The 17,086-nt window shown below is 38.6% G+C and overlaps 1 protein-coding gene across 2 annotated transcripts in view; it reads left to right on the forward strand.

The window, feature by feature from the left end:
* Positions 1 to 17,086, forward strand: part of INVS (inversin) — a 136,417-nt gene that overhangs the window by 47,003 nt on the left and 72,328 nt on the right. For both annotated transcript variants that reach the window (XM_029202100.1, XM_029202101.1), the window contains exon 4: positions 14,620 to 14,793. In XM_029202100.1, the coding sequence (XP_029057933.1) occupies positions 14,620 to 14,793 (174 nt within the window). The remainder of the gene's footprint in view (positions 1 to 14,619; positions 14,794 to 17,086) is intronic.

A 17,086-nucleotide genomic window follows, 5' to 3' on the forward strand; every position in this document is an offset into this window, starting at 1 on the left:
CAACACTTGCAAATGGCTTCACCATGTGTTACGGCCAGAGTGAGTGATAGTGTGGGATTAACTGCACCATGTAATAAGTGAATATGAGAGACTTGCTACATACAACTTAACTAATGTTGGCTTCAGAATTTCTCCATAGGAGGAGCTTATGGGGACAAATTGATCGGAAGGGGTGGGAATAAGACTCAAAGCTATCTTTGTATAGCACTTCGCATAAAATTCGGAAAATATCTATTGTCCCTATCAAAGAAATGGGGAGGAGAGAAAATATGGAGACATGGAGAGATGCTAAAGTATTGGTGATCCCAAATCAAGATCCAGCTCAACTGCCATGTCCTTCATGGGGTCTTTCCTGTTCTAACATTTCCCCTCCCCATAAAGGGCTGAAAGTACATCCTCATCCAACCTGCCTGGTCTATTTTGTATTTTTTATGCACTTGCCCCTCCTTGCTTGTACTACATCATAGTGTATAATGAGCATACATCTCTATTTTAATTATTTTTAAAGCTTCCAAAACCCTTAGCATAGTGTCTGATTCAGGATAATTACATAGTAAGTAACTGTTGAATGTGGAATGAATTATTGAATTAGGTCAGCACATCTCAATCTTAATACCATTTTCGAATCACCTACAGAGCATTTAGGAAATATTAATTCCAAAGCCTCAGAAATTCTTCTTTTTTTGAATTATTATTTTTTTAATGCAGCAGGTTCTTATTAGTTATCTATTTTATACATATCTGTGTGTATATGTCAATCCCAATCTCCCAATTCATCACACCACCACCAGCACCACCCCCCGCCCCTGCTTTCCCCCCTTGGCGTCCTTACATTTGTTCTCTACATCTGTGTCTCTATTTCTGCCTTGCAAACCGGTTCATCTGTACCATTTTTCTAGATTCCACATATATGCATTAATATATGATATTTGTTTTTCTCCTGATTTACTTCACTCTGTATGACAGTCTCTGGGTCCATCCACGTCTATGCAAATGACCCAATTTTGTTCCTTTTTATGACTCAGTAATATTCCATTGTATATATATACGCACCACATCTTCTTTATCCATTTGTCTGTCAGTGGGCATTTAGGTTGCTTCCATGACCTGGCTATTGCAAATAGTGCTACAATGAACATTGGAGTGCATGTGGCTTTTTGAATTATGGTTTTCTCTGGATATATGCCCAGTAGTGGGATTGCTGGGTCATATGGTAATTCTATTTTTAGTTTTTTAAGGAAGCTCCATACTGTTCTCCTTAGTGGCTGTATCAATTTACATTCCCACCAACAGTGCAGGAGGGTTCCCTTTTCTCCACACCCTCTCCAGCATTTGTTGTTTGTGTATTTTCTGATGATGCCCATTCTAACTGCTGTGAGTTGATACCTCATTGTAGTTTTGATTTGCATTTCTCTAATAATTAGTGATGTTGAGCAGCTTTTCATGTGCCTCTTGGCCATCTGTATGTCTTCTTTGGAGAAATATCTATTTAAGTCTTCTGCCCATTTTTGGATTGGGTTGTTTGTTCTTTTTAATATTGAGGTGCATGAGCTGTTTACATATTTTGGAGATTAATCCTTTGTCAGTTGCCTCATTTGCAAATATTTTCCCCCATTCTGAGGGTTGTCTTTTTGTCTTGTTTATAGTTTCCTTTGCTGTGCAAAAGATTTTAAGTTTCATTAGGCCCCATTTGTTTATTTTTGTTTTTATTTCCATTACTCTAGGAGGTGGGTCAAAAAAGATCTTGTTGCAATTTATGTCAAATAGTGTTCTTCCTATGTTTTCCTCTAAGAGCTTTATAGTGTCTGACCTTACATTTAGGTCTTTAATTCATTTTGAGTTTATTTTTGTGTATGGTGTTAGGGAGTGTTCTAATTTCATTTTTTTACATGTGGCTGTCCAGTTGACCCAGCACCACTTATTGAAGAGGCTGTATTTTCTCCATTGTATATCCTTGCCTCCTTTGTCATAGATTAGTTGACCATAGGTACATGGGTTTATCTCTGGGCTTTCTCTCCTGTTCCATTTATCTGTATTTCTGTTTTTGTGTCAGTACCATATTGTCTTGATTACTGTAGCTTTGTAGTATAGTCTGAAGTCAGGGAGTCTGACTCCTCCACCTCCATTTTTTTCCCTCAAGATTGCTTTGGCTATTCAGGGTCTTTTCTGTTTCCATACAAGTTGTGAATTTTTTTGTTCTAGTTCTGTGAAAAATGCCATTGGTAGTTTGATAGGGATTGCATTGAATCTGTAGATTGCTTTGGGTAGTATAGTCATTTTCACAATATTGATTCTTCCAATCCAAGAAGATGGTATATCTCTCCATCTGTTTGTGTCATCTTTGATTTCTTTTATCAGTGTCTTATAGTTTTCTGAGTACAGGTCTTTTACCTTCTTAGGTAGGTTTATCCCTAGGTATTTTATTCTTTTTGTTGCAGCAGTGAATGGGATTGTTTCCTTAATTTATTTTTCTGATCTTTCATTGTTAGTGTATAGGAATACAAGAGATTTCTGTGCATTAATTTTGTATCCTGCAACTTTACCAAATTCATTTATTAGCTCTAGTAGTTTTCTGGTGCCAAAGCCTCAGAAATTCTGACTTCATTGATCTAGGATGAAACAGGCATTCTTTTTTTGGTAGTTTTTGTTGTTTGTTTTTTTTAAGTTCTTCAGGGTTGAGAACTCTGTTATTGGATTCTTTGTTTAAACAATGATTCTCAAAGTGTGAACTCCTGGACGTATCAGCACCAGTGTCTCCCAGAAACTTGTTTGAAATGTAGATTCTGGGACCCCACACCAGAGTTAGTGAATGAAAAACTCTGAGGGAAGTCCTCAGCAGACTGTGTTTTCCAGCTCTCCAGAGATCCTGATGCATGCTAGAGTTTGAGAACTACTGATTTAAGATGAAATAAATGTTTTCCTATAAATAAAATGTCAAACTATGAGAAACAAAATACATTTTATAATCAGCCCAAAAGGTTTTGCCAACTCAAAGCACCACTCTGAATAAATGAGGGTAGCTCACAAGCACAAGAGAATTGTACTTGTGGAAATAAGCATCACGGCGTTTTATAACTTTTAATATTTTTTGTATGCAATCCTCTCCACTGAAGGGACTAATTTTCATAATAATCTTTAAAAAAATAGTCTATGTCAGGCAGGAAAAGCACATGAAAAATCCAGCACTGGGTAAGGAAACCTCAGAGTCAAGGATATATTTTCATAGTTTCTTTTCTTAGAGAAAAGTCTGTCTACTTTTTTTTGACAGTAACATTTTCTCGTTCTGTTGTGCTGTTTGACTATGTGCCACTTGATAGTTCTGTCTATTCCTATGGAAACCAAGTTAGTAGATGGAGCCAAGGCTTGGAGGAGGCATTGAGGAGAAATATTAGAAGAGTTCAGCCACAGAGCAAATAAAGATGTTGCCTTTCCTTCATTCAAATCCTCTCTGAGAGCCAGAATCTGTTTCAAGCCAGAGGGATGTTCTTGGCTGATGTATTGTCTAGCTGCTCTGCCAGATGGATGAACATCTTAAACTTGAAAAGCAACAAATAGAGCTCCATTCTGCCTTTGAAGTACCATTCTTAACCTTTGCTTAGAGAATTGTCAAATAGCTTTTTAAAAACATTTTTTTCAGATTTGCATAAGATGACAGGTTAGTGATGTGGTTACCATCATAATTGTTGAGTAATTAGAAATTTTAGCTGTAAAACACAGTATTTAGGCTTGAAATCAGAAATTTAAGAAAAGAAAGAGAATGTCTGTGATTGGGAAAAGCAATGCAGATTTGACTTCATTTCTATAGCTCAGTAATTCATGTCATTCAAAAATGGTTTTTGTAACTGTTTCCTGTAAAGATTCACATTAAATTTAAAAAAAGAAGAAGAAGAAAAAAAAAAAAGCAGGAAACCAGAGTACAATGAGACACCTAAATCAACTGGGATCAAAGAATGATCCAAGCAGACAAGAATAATGAGGAAAGGCCCATCCTTTTTCCAATCCACTTATACTCTATATTTGATATGGTAGTAGTATCTCATGGTCTAGGTAAAAGAACAGTATGGATTGCATTGTACTGAGCTATTTATGTGGATATTTAAATCATGTTTTTATTTCAGCTAAGATGTATAGATTCATTTTTCCAGTTTCATGTACTTTAATTTATGCCAGAAATTATGTCTTTAGATAAAATAGTTGAAACAGCTATTAATATAGATGATTCCTAACCCTATATCTTGACTCTAGCTGTCTCTTCCAATCTTCAGATCCATATAGATTCTTTTTTCTTTCTTTCTTTTTTTTTTTTTTTGCTAGATATCTCTATATAGATTTCCCTCAGACACCCCAAACTCCACATGTTAGAAAAACAACTCAAAATCTTTATCCTTAATCCTATTTCTCCTTCTGTCCTTTCAGTTGTTGACACCACTCTCCATTTTGTACCCATTCAGGAGGCCTCTTACATATTTCACAGTCTGTCCCCTTATTTCCACTTAGCTCCCATCATTTCTATTCTGGATTGCTGTAGTAACCCCCTAACCAGTCTCACTACCAAAGATTTGTTTCCCTCAAATCAGTACTTCACACAGCCTCCAGGATATTTCTTAAAAACATAAATCCACTCATGTCATTTCCTCCTTCAACTCTTCACTGGCACCCCATTACCTATATGATAAATTTTAGACTCTTCGTCATACTGTATTAGACTCTCCATTTTCTAGCCCCTACTCACCTCTCTAATCAATTTTTCACTTCTTATATTCAATACTTCATTTCATATTACAATAATATAGAACTATCTTCGAGGCTTGAGATTTTGTCTCACCGTATATGCAAGATAAGAAGTTAGTCTGTTACTGCTTCATGGATGTTGACAATAGACACAAGCCTCTAGGGTCAGGGACAAAGAAGTTTATTATTCACAGCATAGCAAAAAGCATCAGCACCTATATGTTTGTATTGATTTCCCTTTCCCCCAAGAACCATGGGAGAGTCACAGAAGGCCCAGGTGGATGCTGCACACACAGCAGTTTTCCATCGTAGCACAGAGGAGCACTGAACTTCAGGAATCTACGCTTTTGTAGTGAGCAGCTAGTAAACCCAGAAGGGATGACCTCACGCCTCAAATTGATTGCAGCAAACACAACCCAGAGAAGTTGCCTAGGCCAGGAGTGGTCAAGTCTCTGCATTTTTGGCATAAGAACATGCAGTGATGATTAGGGCCCATGGTAAATTGCTTCTCCCAGCAACCCGTCACTTAGCCCTACATGTTCTTGACATGAGCATGCCATTCTGTCCGCTACTCTGATTAATCTGACCAACAGAGGCTGGGAACAAATCTGTTTAATATGTCTCATACAGCATTTAAATAATAGAACTCCAAGCCGCAGGATGAGAACAACCTGCAGTATTGACTTCAGTGTCCTGGATTAAGTCCACTGTGAATAAGCACCAGGGGAGACAGTAGGTCTTACTTTATACAGCGAAGATATACTCTAAGGCTATTCTGTTATCTATTATGACCCATGCAAGGGAGTTTGACTGACCTGCTGATCTTTGGTGTTATTACCAATAATTACATGAGGCACTAGGGGCTGAAAAGCAACCCCTAAGCCCAATGGAGAACTATTTCTTGGCCCTCTTTCCCCCAGATACAAACATATAACCTGAAGAGGCACAAGTCACTTTAGTTCAGGATTTGTTGTTAAACGTGGATCACCATTTCATTGTTTGGCTAAGCCACATGGGCAGTATCACCAAGTAGTTACAGCTTTGATTGTCATACATGGCATAACCCAAGGCTTCTCATGCTGCCATTGATGGCATCAAGCATGGCAGAAGAGTTCAGGTCCATCCATGTCCACATGAATTTTTCTGTTTCATAGCACATGGATGGGGATGACAAACACAAAAGCAGATCAGATTGCAAGCCTCAGCTGCTATTTGATTCAGGTAGTGAAAAGTAATTTTGTTTTTTTCTGGGATACAGTACTGGATCCAGAGGACAAAGAGAGCATCAGTTGTCCTCTTCCTCCCTGTACCTCCCAAGGTGTCCCCTTCCCAGGTGCTGAAGTTGTTGCATTCCCTCCTCAACCACAAAATCAGTGTGTCCCACCCTAATAGCTAGAACTCCTCACCTTTTCTCTCATCATCTCCTACTTGCACCCATACCTTTCACCTAGAAGGGTAGATACATATAGGACAAATTTACAGAGACCCATTATGTCCCCCACTTTAGCCCACGTGGGCATTTAGGAGGACTTTGTGAGTAGTGTACTCAAGCAAGTGGTCATTATGGATGTGTATGATGTAGGACCATGTCGATCAACAAACAAATTCAGGTGGCTGAACCAGAGTTAAGTTTGAATCTCTAAGCTCCCTTTTGGTTGGGCTGCCACCAAGAGGGTGTACCAATGAGGCCAGCCTGGGATTACTCTTAGGGGAAAGAAAGAAGCATCATAACCAGGGATGGACAGGGCGGAACCCCAAATTTTCAACATAGGTGTATATGATTCCCCATTCCTTCTGTCCTGATTACTTCCCAGGAGGCTGCCATAAGGAGATGAGCTCTTTCTGCGGGTGGCCACATACAGTAACCAAACTACCCTACCTCTCTCAGGTGTGTGGATCAGGAAGAGGTAACTGAGGTGGAACCAGAAATCTTTCTGAGTTTATTTTCAAGGAGGCCATGGCTGCTCTTGATAATTTCAGATTCCTGAGGACAGCATGGGGCATAGAATGCCCATAGAATGTAGAGGGCTGACCTGCCCTGTACACAGTCGGTCTTCCAGAGTTGTCATGGACGTTGGACTGCCTCCCAGTGGTTGCCATCAGGTTTTAACTTAGCCAAATCATCAGTAAACCAGGACAAGGCATTCAGGGGAACCTCTGAGCATCAAGGGCACCATTAAACCAGCAGTTTGCCTCAGACAGTGGCCATCTCCAGGCCCAGTTCTTTGTCCTCATTGCCAGACAAAGCAGACTATAGCAGGGATCAGGTACATGGCGCAGTTGGCTCTGTGTTATCAGGCAAGGCTTTGCATTCACTTTCACTTTTGAGCAGCTGCCCACTCATGTCTCAGCCAAGGGAACCTCTGCTGTTTTCAGTCCACCCAAAATTCTGTATCAAGTAGCAGGGTCTCATTGCTTTCTCCATTGGTTTCCACTTTGGAGATTCCTTGACTCAGCGGCCACAACTACATCGCCTTTCAGCTTGCTGCCCCATTGTCATGCTTTCATCCCTTCCTCTGCTTGCCCAGGGGAAGGTGAGCCAAGACCAAGGCATCATTTGGGTGGCTTGTTTCAATCCTGCTCTTCCTCACTGAGTCATTAACAGGACAGTGGGTTCCCTTATCTCCCCAACCTTGCCCACCACTTGGGTATGATCACATGGAATCTTCTCATCCCTGAACCTGATCTGCAGGGCCCTGGTCTTTACTCTTCAAGAAAACTATGTCTCCGTCAGTATCCCCTCCTCATTTCCTGTACTGTCAGGTCTTGGATTTAATTTACCCTACTTTTTTCTTTGTTTATGCCAACTTATTACAAGGTAATAAATTGGTTCTGAGTACTGGCAGAAGACATAAGACTACCATCAGAGACAAAAAAAGCTTTATTACTGATGGCAAAAGCATGAGCACTTGCATTTTTGCATCCCTTACCCCCAAGAACCAGGAGGCAATGCAGAGGTCCCAGATGGACACTGGGGTTCACATGGCATCTGAGGAATGCTGAATTTGGGGTAGCTCCAGACTTTACTACTTACTTTAGTAAGTAGTAAGCAAGACTCTTTATCTAATGTCCTGGGAGACATTAATGTCCCTTAAGACTGCTTGATACAAACCCAACTCTGAGAAATGGCCCAGGTAGAGGAGTCGGCTTTGCATTCTTGGCATATTTAGTAAGAACATGCAGGGACACTCAGGGCCCACGGCAGATTGCCTCTCCCAACACTATTGTGGTATTTCTAAGACTCATTTGTGTCTGCAACCATTACAGGAAAGATTGAGATAAAGAGGTTATTGATATTTGTGACCTATATACTTCCTAGAGTTAGTGATTCTTTTTAAAAATTAACATGGTAAATGCCTTGAGAGTTTATAAATATGTAATTACATAGATAGCATTAGACTTTATAGTAACAGATCATGTTTCTATTATTTCCATTTCAGTTTTAAATAATGTATCTTTTGGTATGTAGTATGATTAAGATTTAGAATAAAATATGGCAGAATGCCTACCTTACATTTATTTGTGCTATTATACATATAATTATAATACTTCCAGGACAAAATTATACACAAACCTATAAATGAACAAAAAAATAAATTAACATTTGGTGGGCAATTGTTTTCTCTCCAGCTACAGTGAGAGTAAATTAAGTGCTGAGGACACAGAGAGAACAAGAATGCAAAGAGATTCATCAGAAAACATGTAGGTTTTGAGAAAATATCTAGTCTCTTCAGTGTCCCAGTGGGGCAAAGGACTGCTACAGGCAGTCCTATATTCACACTAAAGCCAAGAAAATACTTAGAATTTGGGAGTATTCTTTGCCTTGATATGAGGCTATAGCTTTAGAGGAAGCTGTTTTAGAGAAGTGGCAGGAGCAGGACAAAGATAAGCCTCAGGACCAGGAAGCTCCCCACTAGCTCAGTGACAGTAACTGTGATACCCCTAGTATCACTAGACATGGGGCTGCGAAACATCATTATAAGTACAGATTCTTGTAATGGACCAGGAGCTGGATGTTAGCAGCTATAAGGGTGAGCAAAGAGAAAAAAAGAAAAAAAACAAAAAATAACAAAAAATAACAGCAAACAATCTTCTCTTTAAAATGAGCCCTCAAACAAAATATATGAAGAAATCTCATGCTAAGAAAGCTACCAGTATCATCATTCAGATCATGAATTCATTCCTAGCAGAAGGACATAAACAAAGCAAAAAGAAAAGCCACACAAAGAGAGAAGATATTTGCAAAACAAGCTAAGAATTAGTATCCAGAATATGTAAATAACTTCTATAGATCAGTAAGAAAAAGACAAATAGCTCAGTTGCAAAATGAGTAAACAGTGCAAAAAAGCTCTTCACAGAAGAAGAAACAAATAGCTAACAAAAACGGTCCACTTCAAGAAGGGAAATGAAAATTAAATCCATGGTAAAATACAATTGTGTACCCATCATATTGGCAAAAGTTAGCAAGTCTGACAAAACCAAGTGTGGAGAGGATGTGGCGAAACAAGCATTCTCAAACATTACTGGTGGGAGTGTAAATTGGAGTAGCTACTTGAGAGAACAGTTTCAGCCCAGCAGCTTCAGAAATTCTGGCACATGTACCAGGAGCTACGAGAAAATTCATTACAGTATTGTTTGTAATAGTGAAAAATGAGAAACATGCTAAGTATTCCCTTAGAGAATAAATAAATATAACATTATTTTCATATGACAGAAAGCTTTCTTCAGTGAAAATGTATGAACCAAAGCAATTTGGATACATCTCAAAAATATTGCTTTGAGTTAAAGGTGGCAAATGATTCATGTAGGGCTACTTTTATAAAGATTGAAAACATGTAAAATAATGCTATGTAGTTTATGAATACATGTATTTGTAAGAAATAAAATGTATCAAAACATTCACTGGAATGATAACCACCAAGTTCTCCAAAGAGAGAAAAGGTAATAGAATTGGGGAAGGACACAAAGGGAGTATTAACCATATATGTTATGTTTTATTTCTTAAAAATGAAAAATCTAAAACAAAATATCAAAGTATTTCACTCAGAACTTCCATATCATTGTTATTAAGATTAAATGACTTTTCCTAAAAAAAGGAGTTCATCTTAGCAAGTTGGACAGACAAAAATATGAGCTTAAGTGGCATTTTGAGTTGATTTGTTCCCAGATTCATTTCAAGAGCTGTTCTCCAGGTCAGAGAGCTTTTTCATTCTCTTTTACCCTTTCAGATATTATACTCCTTTTCATGTATTTGGGGAAAATCCAAATGTCATAATCACTTACATTACAGACAAAAGAAGCTCATGGTGTTAATAATTACAGGAAGATTAAGATGAGGATTATTAGTACCTAACAACAACGGCAACAACAAAAAACCAGAAACTCAGAAACGACGTCTTATTCAATGTTTCAGAGACATTAGGAAATATTTTCACATTTCACTGGCATAATAGACCTCATCATATCAGAGTTAATGTCCTTTTAGTGATGAAATCAGGACTTTTTTGTAACTTTAGCTCTCATTTCTGCTCACTTACCACCGGAATTTTCTTAAGGATATACACTCTTTTGATCTATTATCTCTTTTGATCTTATACTATTTCCTACCCAGTCAGAAATTATAAAAGCAAATTCCAAAACAGTCTTCACCTCAGGATCATGTTCTGTGTGGCCCTAAGATATGATACTAAATTGTTAACTTCCAAATCATCCCCAAAGTATTTGTGTTATAATAAACTTGAAAACTTAAGAAGTCCAAATTTCAAGCAATAGTGAGGAAATGTTTAGACATTTTGTTTGTTTGCTTTTGTATTGAGGAGGCTTTACGGGAAACAAAGTAGCCTATAACATGTGTCCCCAGGGTCATACAGTCTTCAGGGGGTTATCAAAATAGCTTGCTGCCTCAAACTAGTGTTGTCCTCTTTTCCACTGATATTACAAATACTCTCCTGATTTTAGCTCAAAGGTTGTCTGTCCCCTCTGTTCAGTCTCAGAATTGAGTTTGCATACACTGGGCATTTAATAAATGCTTGTTCATGAGACCAAGGAGGTTGACCTTGGTCCAAATGGATTATATTGTTTCTAGTCCCAGCATTCGTCAGTAATATCTGATGTGTCTCTGTCCTTTGGAATAGAAGAAGCTGGCCTGATCATATAGCTGACCCCTCCTCAGGGTACCAGCTAAATTCCTATTGGGTATGTTCTTGTTGGTACTATATCACCTTTATCCGTAGGTAGAGTATAGACATCTTTCTCAATGTAAAAAAAAATCAGAAAAGCCGTTATTTATAACATTCCAACTATTTTTACTTTTACCTGTTCCTAACCTTGGTTCTCTCCTTAATCAGTAACTGAACTATGTATACCATGTTCAGTTAGATCTTTCTATCTACATGCCCTCTGTCATGGGCCATTCTTGGTTCCACTTGACCATTTATGTTTTATTGCTTCCTCCACATTGGAAAACTGTCCATAATAAAGTTAGCAAACATTACTGAGCATTTGCTTTGTATACTGTTCTAAGTACAGAGATTACCTTTATCATTTCATATGCATGATAATCTCAGGTACTATTATTATTCCTGTTTTACAGATGAGGAAATTAGAGTCACAGGAAGATACTTTAATTGATATGTAAAAATTACTTCTGTGAGGAGCAAAGATGAAATCTATGTCAAAGAGCTTTGTAATAAGTAAAGTACAAACATTTTACTCCTTCCTGCTTTGTAACAAGATTCAATGGATGTTTGTTGAATGAATGGGTGATTATTACTGAGGTGTACGATGTTTTCTGTAGGTAGAATCTGCAGAATAATGTGAAATGTAAATATACCAAGCACTATGTCTATAAGTCAGTAGCCACCCCCTAACACATTCTAGTTTCCTCCTTCTCCTTCCCATTTCCTCTAAATTTCAAATTCACAATGACTGATTGAATATCTTTAAAAGTCATGATGAATTATTCTGTAATATTTGAAATGTTATGCTCAGAAAGGTCAAACCTTATTTTTTTGGTATGAAGTACCACATATGTTTATTTTTCCTGGGTATTTTTCTCTTTTTCTGAAAGAAAAGATGGCAAGAGATTTAGAGCAGGGTGCCCTCTTGAGGAAATTTTAGTACCTTCTCAAAAACTTGCATTGGGTGAAATCAGAAAATCCAGATAAATGATGTCCACTATGAATGAAGCTCAGATAAATAAAACATTAAAAAGTAATAGTAACCAAATTCCAGATATTTGAGAGTTAATATTCTTTTTTTTTAATATGTTAGGGGTAGGAGTTTATTAATTTATTTTATTTATTTTTGCTGTGTTGGGTCTTCGTTTCTGTGCAAGGGCCTTCTCTAGTAGCGGCAAGCAGGGGCCACCCTTCATCGCGGTGCGCGGGCCTCTCACTGTCGCGGCCTCTCTTGTTGCGGAGCACAAGCTCCAGACGCACAGGCTCAGCAGCTGTGGCTCACGGGCCTAGCCGCTCCGCGGCACACGGGATCCCCCCAGACCAGGGCTCGAACCTGTGTCCCCTGCATCAGCAGGCAGACTCTCAACCACTGCGCCACCAGGGAAGCCCCAAGAGTTAATATTCTTAACTGTTATGATCTAATTTAGCAACTGTAAATAAGAATTTTTAAATAAAAACAAAAACCTCTAGAAGATATTTCATTTCCTCTTATTCACTCAGTCCTTCAAGTAATATTTATTAAGCACCTATTATGTGCCAGGAACCATGCCGAGCACAGTGGTCAACAAAACATAGTCTCTGCCTTCATGATGCTTACTGCTTATGAGGGAAATCTCAGTGAAGGGAAATAAAAACATATGTAACTACAAACTGGGGAAAGTACTATGAAGGAAATGGAAGGGTACTGCAATAAAGAAGAACAAAATAAGTTCTGCTTAGGGTGGTCAAGGAAAGCCTCTCTGAAAGGAAATAAATAAGCTGCATTCATTTGTTTTTCAGTCCATTCCAAGTTTGTCCATGTAGTATAGACAACCTTATGACCCTTTTCCTAGCCTTGTTCTCCCTTATCTCTGCCCCAGCCCTGGAGCTGAGTTGAATCCTGTCTTTGCCCCTGCAGGCAAGCAGGCAAGTCTCATTTTTCCTTCTGCACCTCACTGTTGCTCTAGCTAGTTCCCTTTGCCTTACTTAGAGCCTCACATGCATCACAGTGGGGAACCTGCTCAATCAATAAATGTCTTCCTTACTAATACCAATAGCTCCTGATAGTAGAACATTAATGCATTGTAATTATAATACTTAAAGGTCACATTTCCAACAATGTTAAGGATGTAGAGGGTCCAGAAGATGAAAAAGACAGGTAGCCCTGCCTGCCACTATGCTTTGAATAGGGAAGGAGAAAATACACATGAAGTAGGCAGAGAACTTGATCATGCAATGCAGTTTGTTCATGTTGACTTTGAAATATCTGTGATACCAAGCATATTGAAGTCTCCAATCAGAATTGGAAATATGGAGCTAGATCTCAGGAAAGAGCTTAAAAGAACTACGGAATTTTTTTTTATTTTTATTATTTTTTTGTGTGTGTGGTACTTGGGTCTCTCACTGTTGTGGCCTCTCCCGTTGCGGAAAACAGGCTCCGGACACGCAGGCTAAGCAGCCATGGCTCACGGGCCCAGCCGCTCCGCGGCATGTGGGATCTTCCCGGACCAGGGCACGAACCTGTGTCCCCTGCATCAGCAAGCGGACTCTCAACCACTGCGCCACCAGGGAAACCCAGAACTATGGAATATTTTTGTTGTTGTTGTTGTTTTGTTTTTGTTTTTTTTGCGGTACGTGGGCCTCTCACTGCTGTGGCCTCTCCTGTTGCGGAGCACAGGCTCCGGACGCGCAGGGTCAGCGGCCATGGCTCACAGGCCCAGCTGCTCTGCGGCATGTGGGATCTTCCCGGACCGGGGCACGAACCCGTGTCCCCTGCATCGGCAGGCGGACTCTCAACCACTGCACCACCAGGGAAGCCCCTGGAATATTTTTCAAGGGTTTCAAAGCTCACATAGACATACTATAAAATGGTCAACCTGAGTCCCCACCAGTGTATTACTCTAGCCCTTGTAGCTAAACTTCTTTTTCCAGATGGGTTGGTTCTGCCAGATTGGAGGGTTTAACTGGTGTGGAGAGCACTGCCTGCAAGTGGGTGGCCTACAGTGATTTCTGGGTTGGTGTTTGTGTGAACACATGAGTCTGGGACCTGAACTTTGAGGAAGCTGCTTCTACCTTAGTTGTACCTGTAAATAGCTCTCGTCAAGAAAGCTAACCACCTTTTCCTTATTAACCAAATGACTGTGAACAAAATATTTAACCCCTTTGAATCTCAATTCCCTCACCTGTAAATTGGGGTTTAAAATCTCTACTTATTTCACAAAGTTATTATACTTTGAATATAAATAATATGTGCTGTGCTGGTCAGATTGTGCTGAAACTAATACATTCACACATTGTTGCAACTAGATAGCAATTTGGAAAATAGACCAAAAACCATAAAATGCACAAACTCCTTTGACCCAGTTATTTGGTTCCTGATAATTTATTCTATGGAAAAAAATATGTGAAAAATCATGTACATTGTAGCATTTTCTATTAAAAAATATTACAAGCAATAATAGAATGATTAAATAAAATGTCTTGCCTTAACACAGTGAAATATTGACCAGCCACTGAGTAAACTAAATGCATATAGAAAGCGGTTGGAAAGAAACATGAAAAAATAAAACAATTGCTAGAGTAGTAGAATTATAAGTATTTTCCTTTTGTTAATTTATCTGAATGTTATTATTCTAGCAGAATAATTAAAATGCTTAAAACATTTTAAAATTTAAAAAAAAATTTGGCTCCAAACTAAATTTCTTCTTACTGTCTCTTATTTTTTATTTAGGGAAATTATCGTTTCATGAAACTCTTACTTACACGCAGAGCAAACTGGATGCAGAAGGATCTAGAAGAAATGACTCCTTTACACTTGACTACACGGCACAAGAGCCCTAAGTGTTTGGCGCTTCTGCTGAAGTTTATGGCACCAGGAGAAGTGGATACACAGGATAAAAACAAGGTAACGGACTGTCAAAATCGAAGACAAATAGAGCAGAAAGCAAATGCTTTATTTTATGATGTGAAATCTCAAGGAAAAAGGCCTAAATGACCACTCGTGCATGGTAGAACAATTCCAAGTCTCCACACACCCCAGTAAAGTATTTCACTTAAATTCTGTCATTTTATCCTCCCAGCAACCAGGTGTGGTGGGTAGTATCATCTTTTTACATATGGGAAAACTGAAGCTCAAGAAGATTAAAACTCCGCCCGAGATCCAATTGGCAGGACTGGAATTCAAACCAGGCCTGTCTAACTCCAACTCAGTATTTGACTGCTAGTCAAGATAGTTGCTAAAGGTAGTTAGATTTGTGGTGGCCAAATGCCCTGGGTAATGTACTAAGTGCATAGTGCTTTAATGGCCTGGGCTTAGGCATCATTCTTCTTGGGTTTCAGTGTAAAAGCCACCACTCGTTCTATGTCCATTGAATTACTTAACTCCTCTATTCCTCAATTTTCTCATATGCAAAAAGGGGATAAAGGGTTGTTGAAGATAAAATGAGATGATATATATGAAGTGTTTAACACAATGCCCAGTGCATAGTATTCTCTCAATAAATATTAGCTTAAAATTATTATTATTAGTTCATTTTGATTCTAACATCTGCTCTGGCATTCTTACTAGGGTCCATTATCTTCCCTGCTCTTGAGTTTTAACATAGTGGACCCATTGGTCATTGTTTTGATCAACACTCTGATCATTCCTTACAGGAAAAAAATGTGGTCTTTAGTTAGACAAATGCAATCATCCTCTTCCTTTTCATCAGGCACTAATCATAGAGTCTTGCTAACTCTAGCAGTCTCGTGTAATTAAAACTCTTATAAGTCATTCACTGGGTTTATATTCAATAATCTTTTCACTCCCATAGTATTCTTTATGTGATTTTTAGATTTTGTTTAGTAGTAATTCACATAACCCAGAGTTCTGAAATCAACTTTAACTTTTACAACTTGTAAATTAATATTATTCCTAACTCACAGCATTTATAGTGCTAACATTTCACTGAGAATTCCCTGGTGGTTCAGTGGTTGGGACTGTGTCTTTTCACTGCTGAGGGCCTGGGTTCATCCCTGGTCAGGGAACTAGGATTCCACAAGCCACGTGGTGTGGCTAAATAAATAAATATTTCACTGAAAAAAGCACAAGACCCATTAATCACTTGAGAAGCTACAACTGTCTTTGGGCTTCATGTCTTCCCCAATATATTCTGTGAACTTCCTGCTGTCTTCCAGTCCCTGTATGTTCTTCTGTTATTGAACGGGGATGGGATATTATTCAGTCAGAGAGATGGAAAATGGATCTGCATAGTCCAGGCAGCCACAGAGAAGAAAGAAGGACAAAAGCATAGAGCACTGAGTCTCAAACCATCTGAGGTGAAGGATCGGTTTTTGTTTTAATTTCTAATCTGTCACAGACCAATCATATTATAAAATACATTAAAAGTGAGCAACAAAAAACCAAACAACTCAAAAAACTGGCAAAGGACTTGAATAGACATTTCTCCAAAGAAGATATACAAATGGCCAATAAGCACATGAAAAGATGCTTAATATAACTAATCACAAAAGAAACACAAATCAAAAACCACAGTGAGATAGCACTTCACACGCTTTAGGATAGCTATTATCACAAAAAAACAAAAATAACGTGTTGGTGAGGATGTGGAGAGATTTGAACCCTTGTGCACTGTTGGTGGGAATGTAAAATGGTACAGCCACTGTGGAAAACAATATGGCAGTTCCTCAAAAAATTAAACATAGAACTACTATATGATCCAGTAAATCTACTTCTGGTTATATATCCAAAAGAATTGAAATCAGGAATGCGAACAGATATTTGTACATCCATGTTCATAGCAGCGTTACTCAAAATAGCCCAAAGATGTTACTCACAAACCTCCCAAATGTCTTTTGATGGATAGCTGGATTAAAAAAATGCAGTATATACGTACAGTGGAATATTATTCAGCCTTAAAGAGGAATGGAATTCTGACACATGCTACAATGTGGATGAACTTTGAGGACATTATGCCAAGTGACAAGTCAGACACAAAAAGACAAGTATTGTAAGATTCCACTTACGAGGTACCTAGAGGAGTCAAATTCGTACAGACATAAAGTAGAATGGTGGTTGCCAGGTGACGGGGAAGAGGTGGGAATTGGGAGTTATTGTTAAATGGGTATGGAGTTTCAGTTTGGGAAGATGAAAAAATTCTGGAGATAAATAGTACTGATGGTTACACAACAATGTGAAC

Source organism: Monodon monoceros, unplaced genomic scaffold (genome assembly GCF_005190385.1).
Source record: "Monodon monoceros isolate NGI ecotype Baffin Bay Population unplaced genomic scaffold, NGI_Narwhal_1 Super_Scaffold_5, whole genome shotgun sequence".
NCBI classification, from domain to species: Eukaryota; Metazoa; Chordata; class Mammalia; order Artiodactyla; family Monodontidae; genus Monodon; species Monodon monoceros.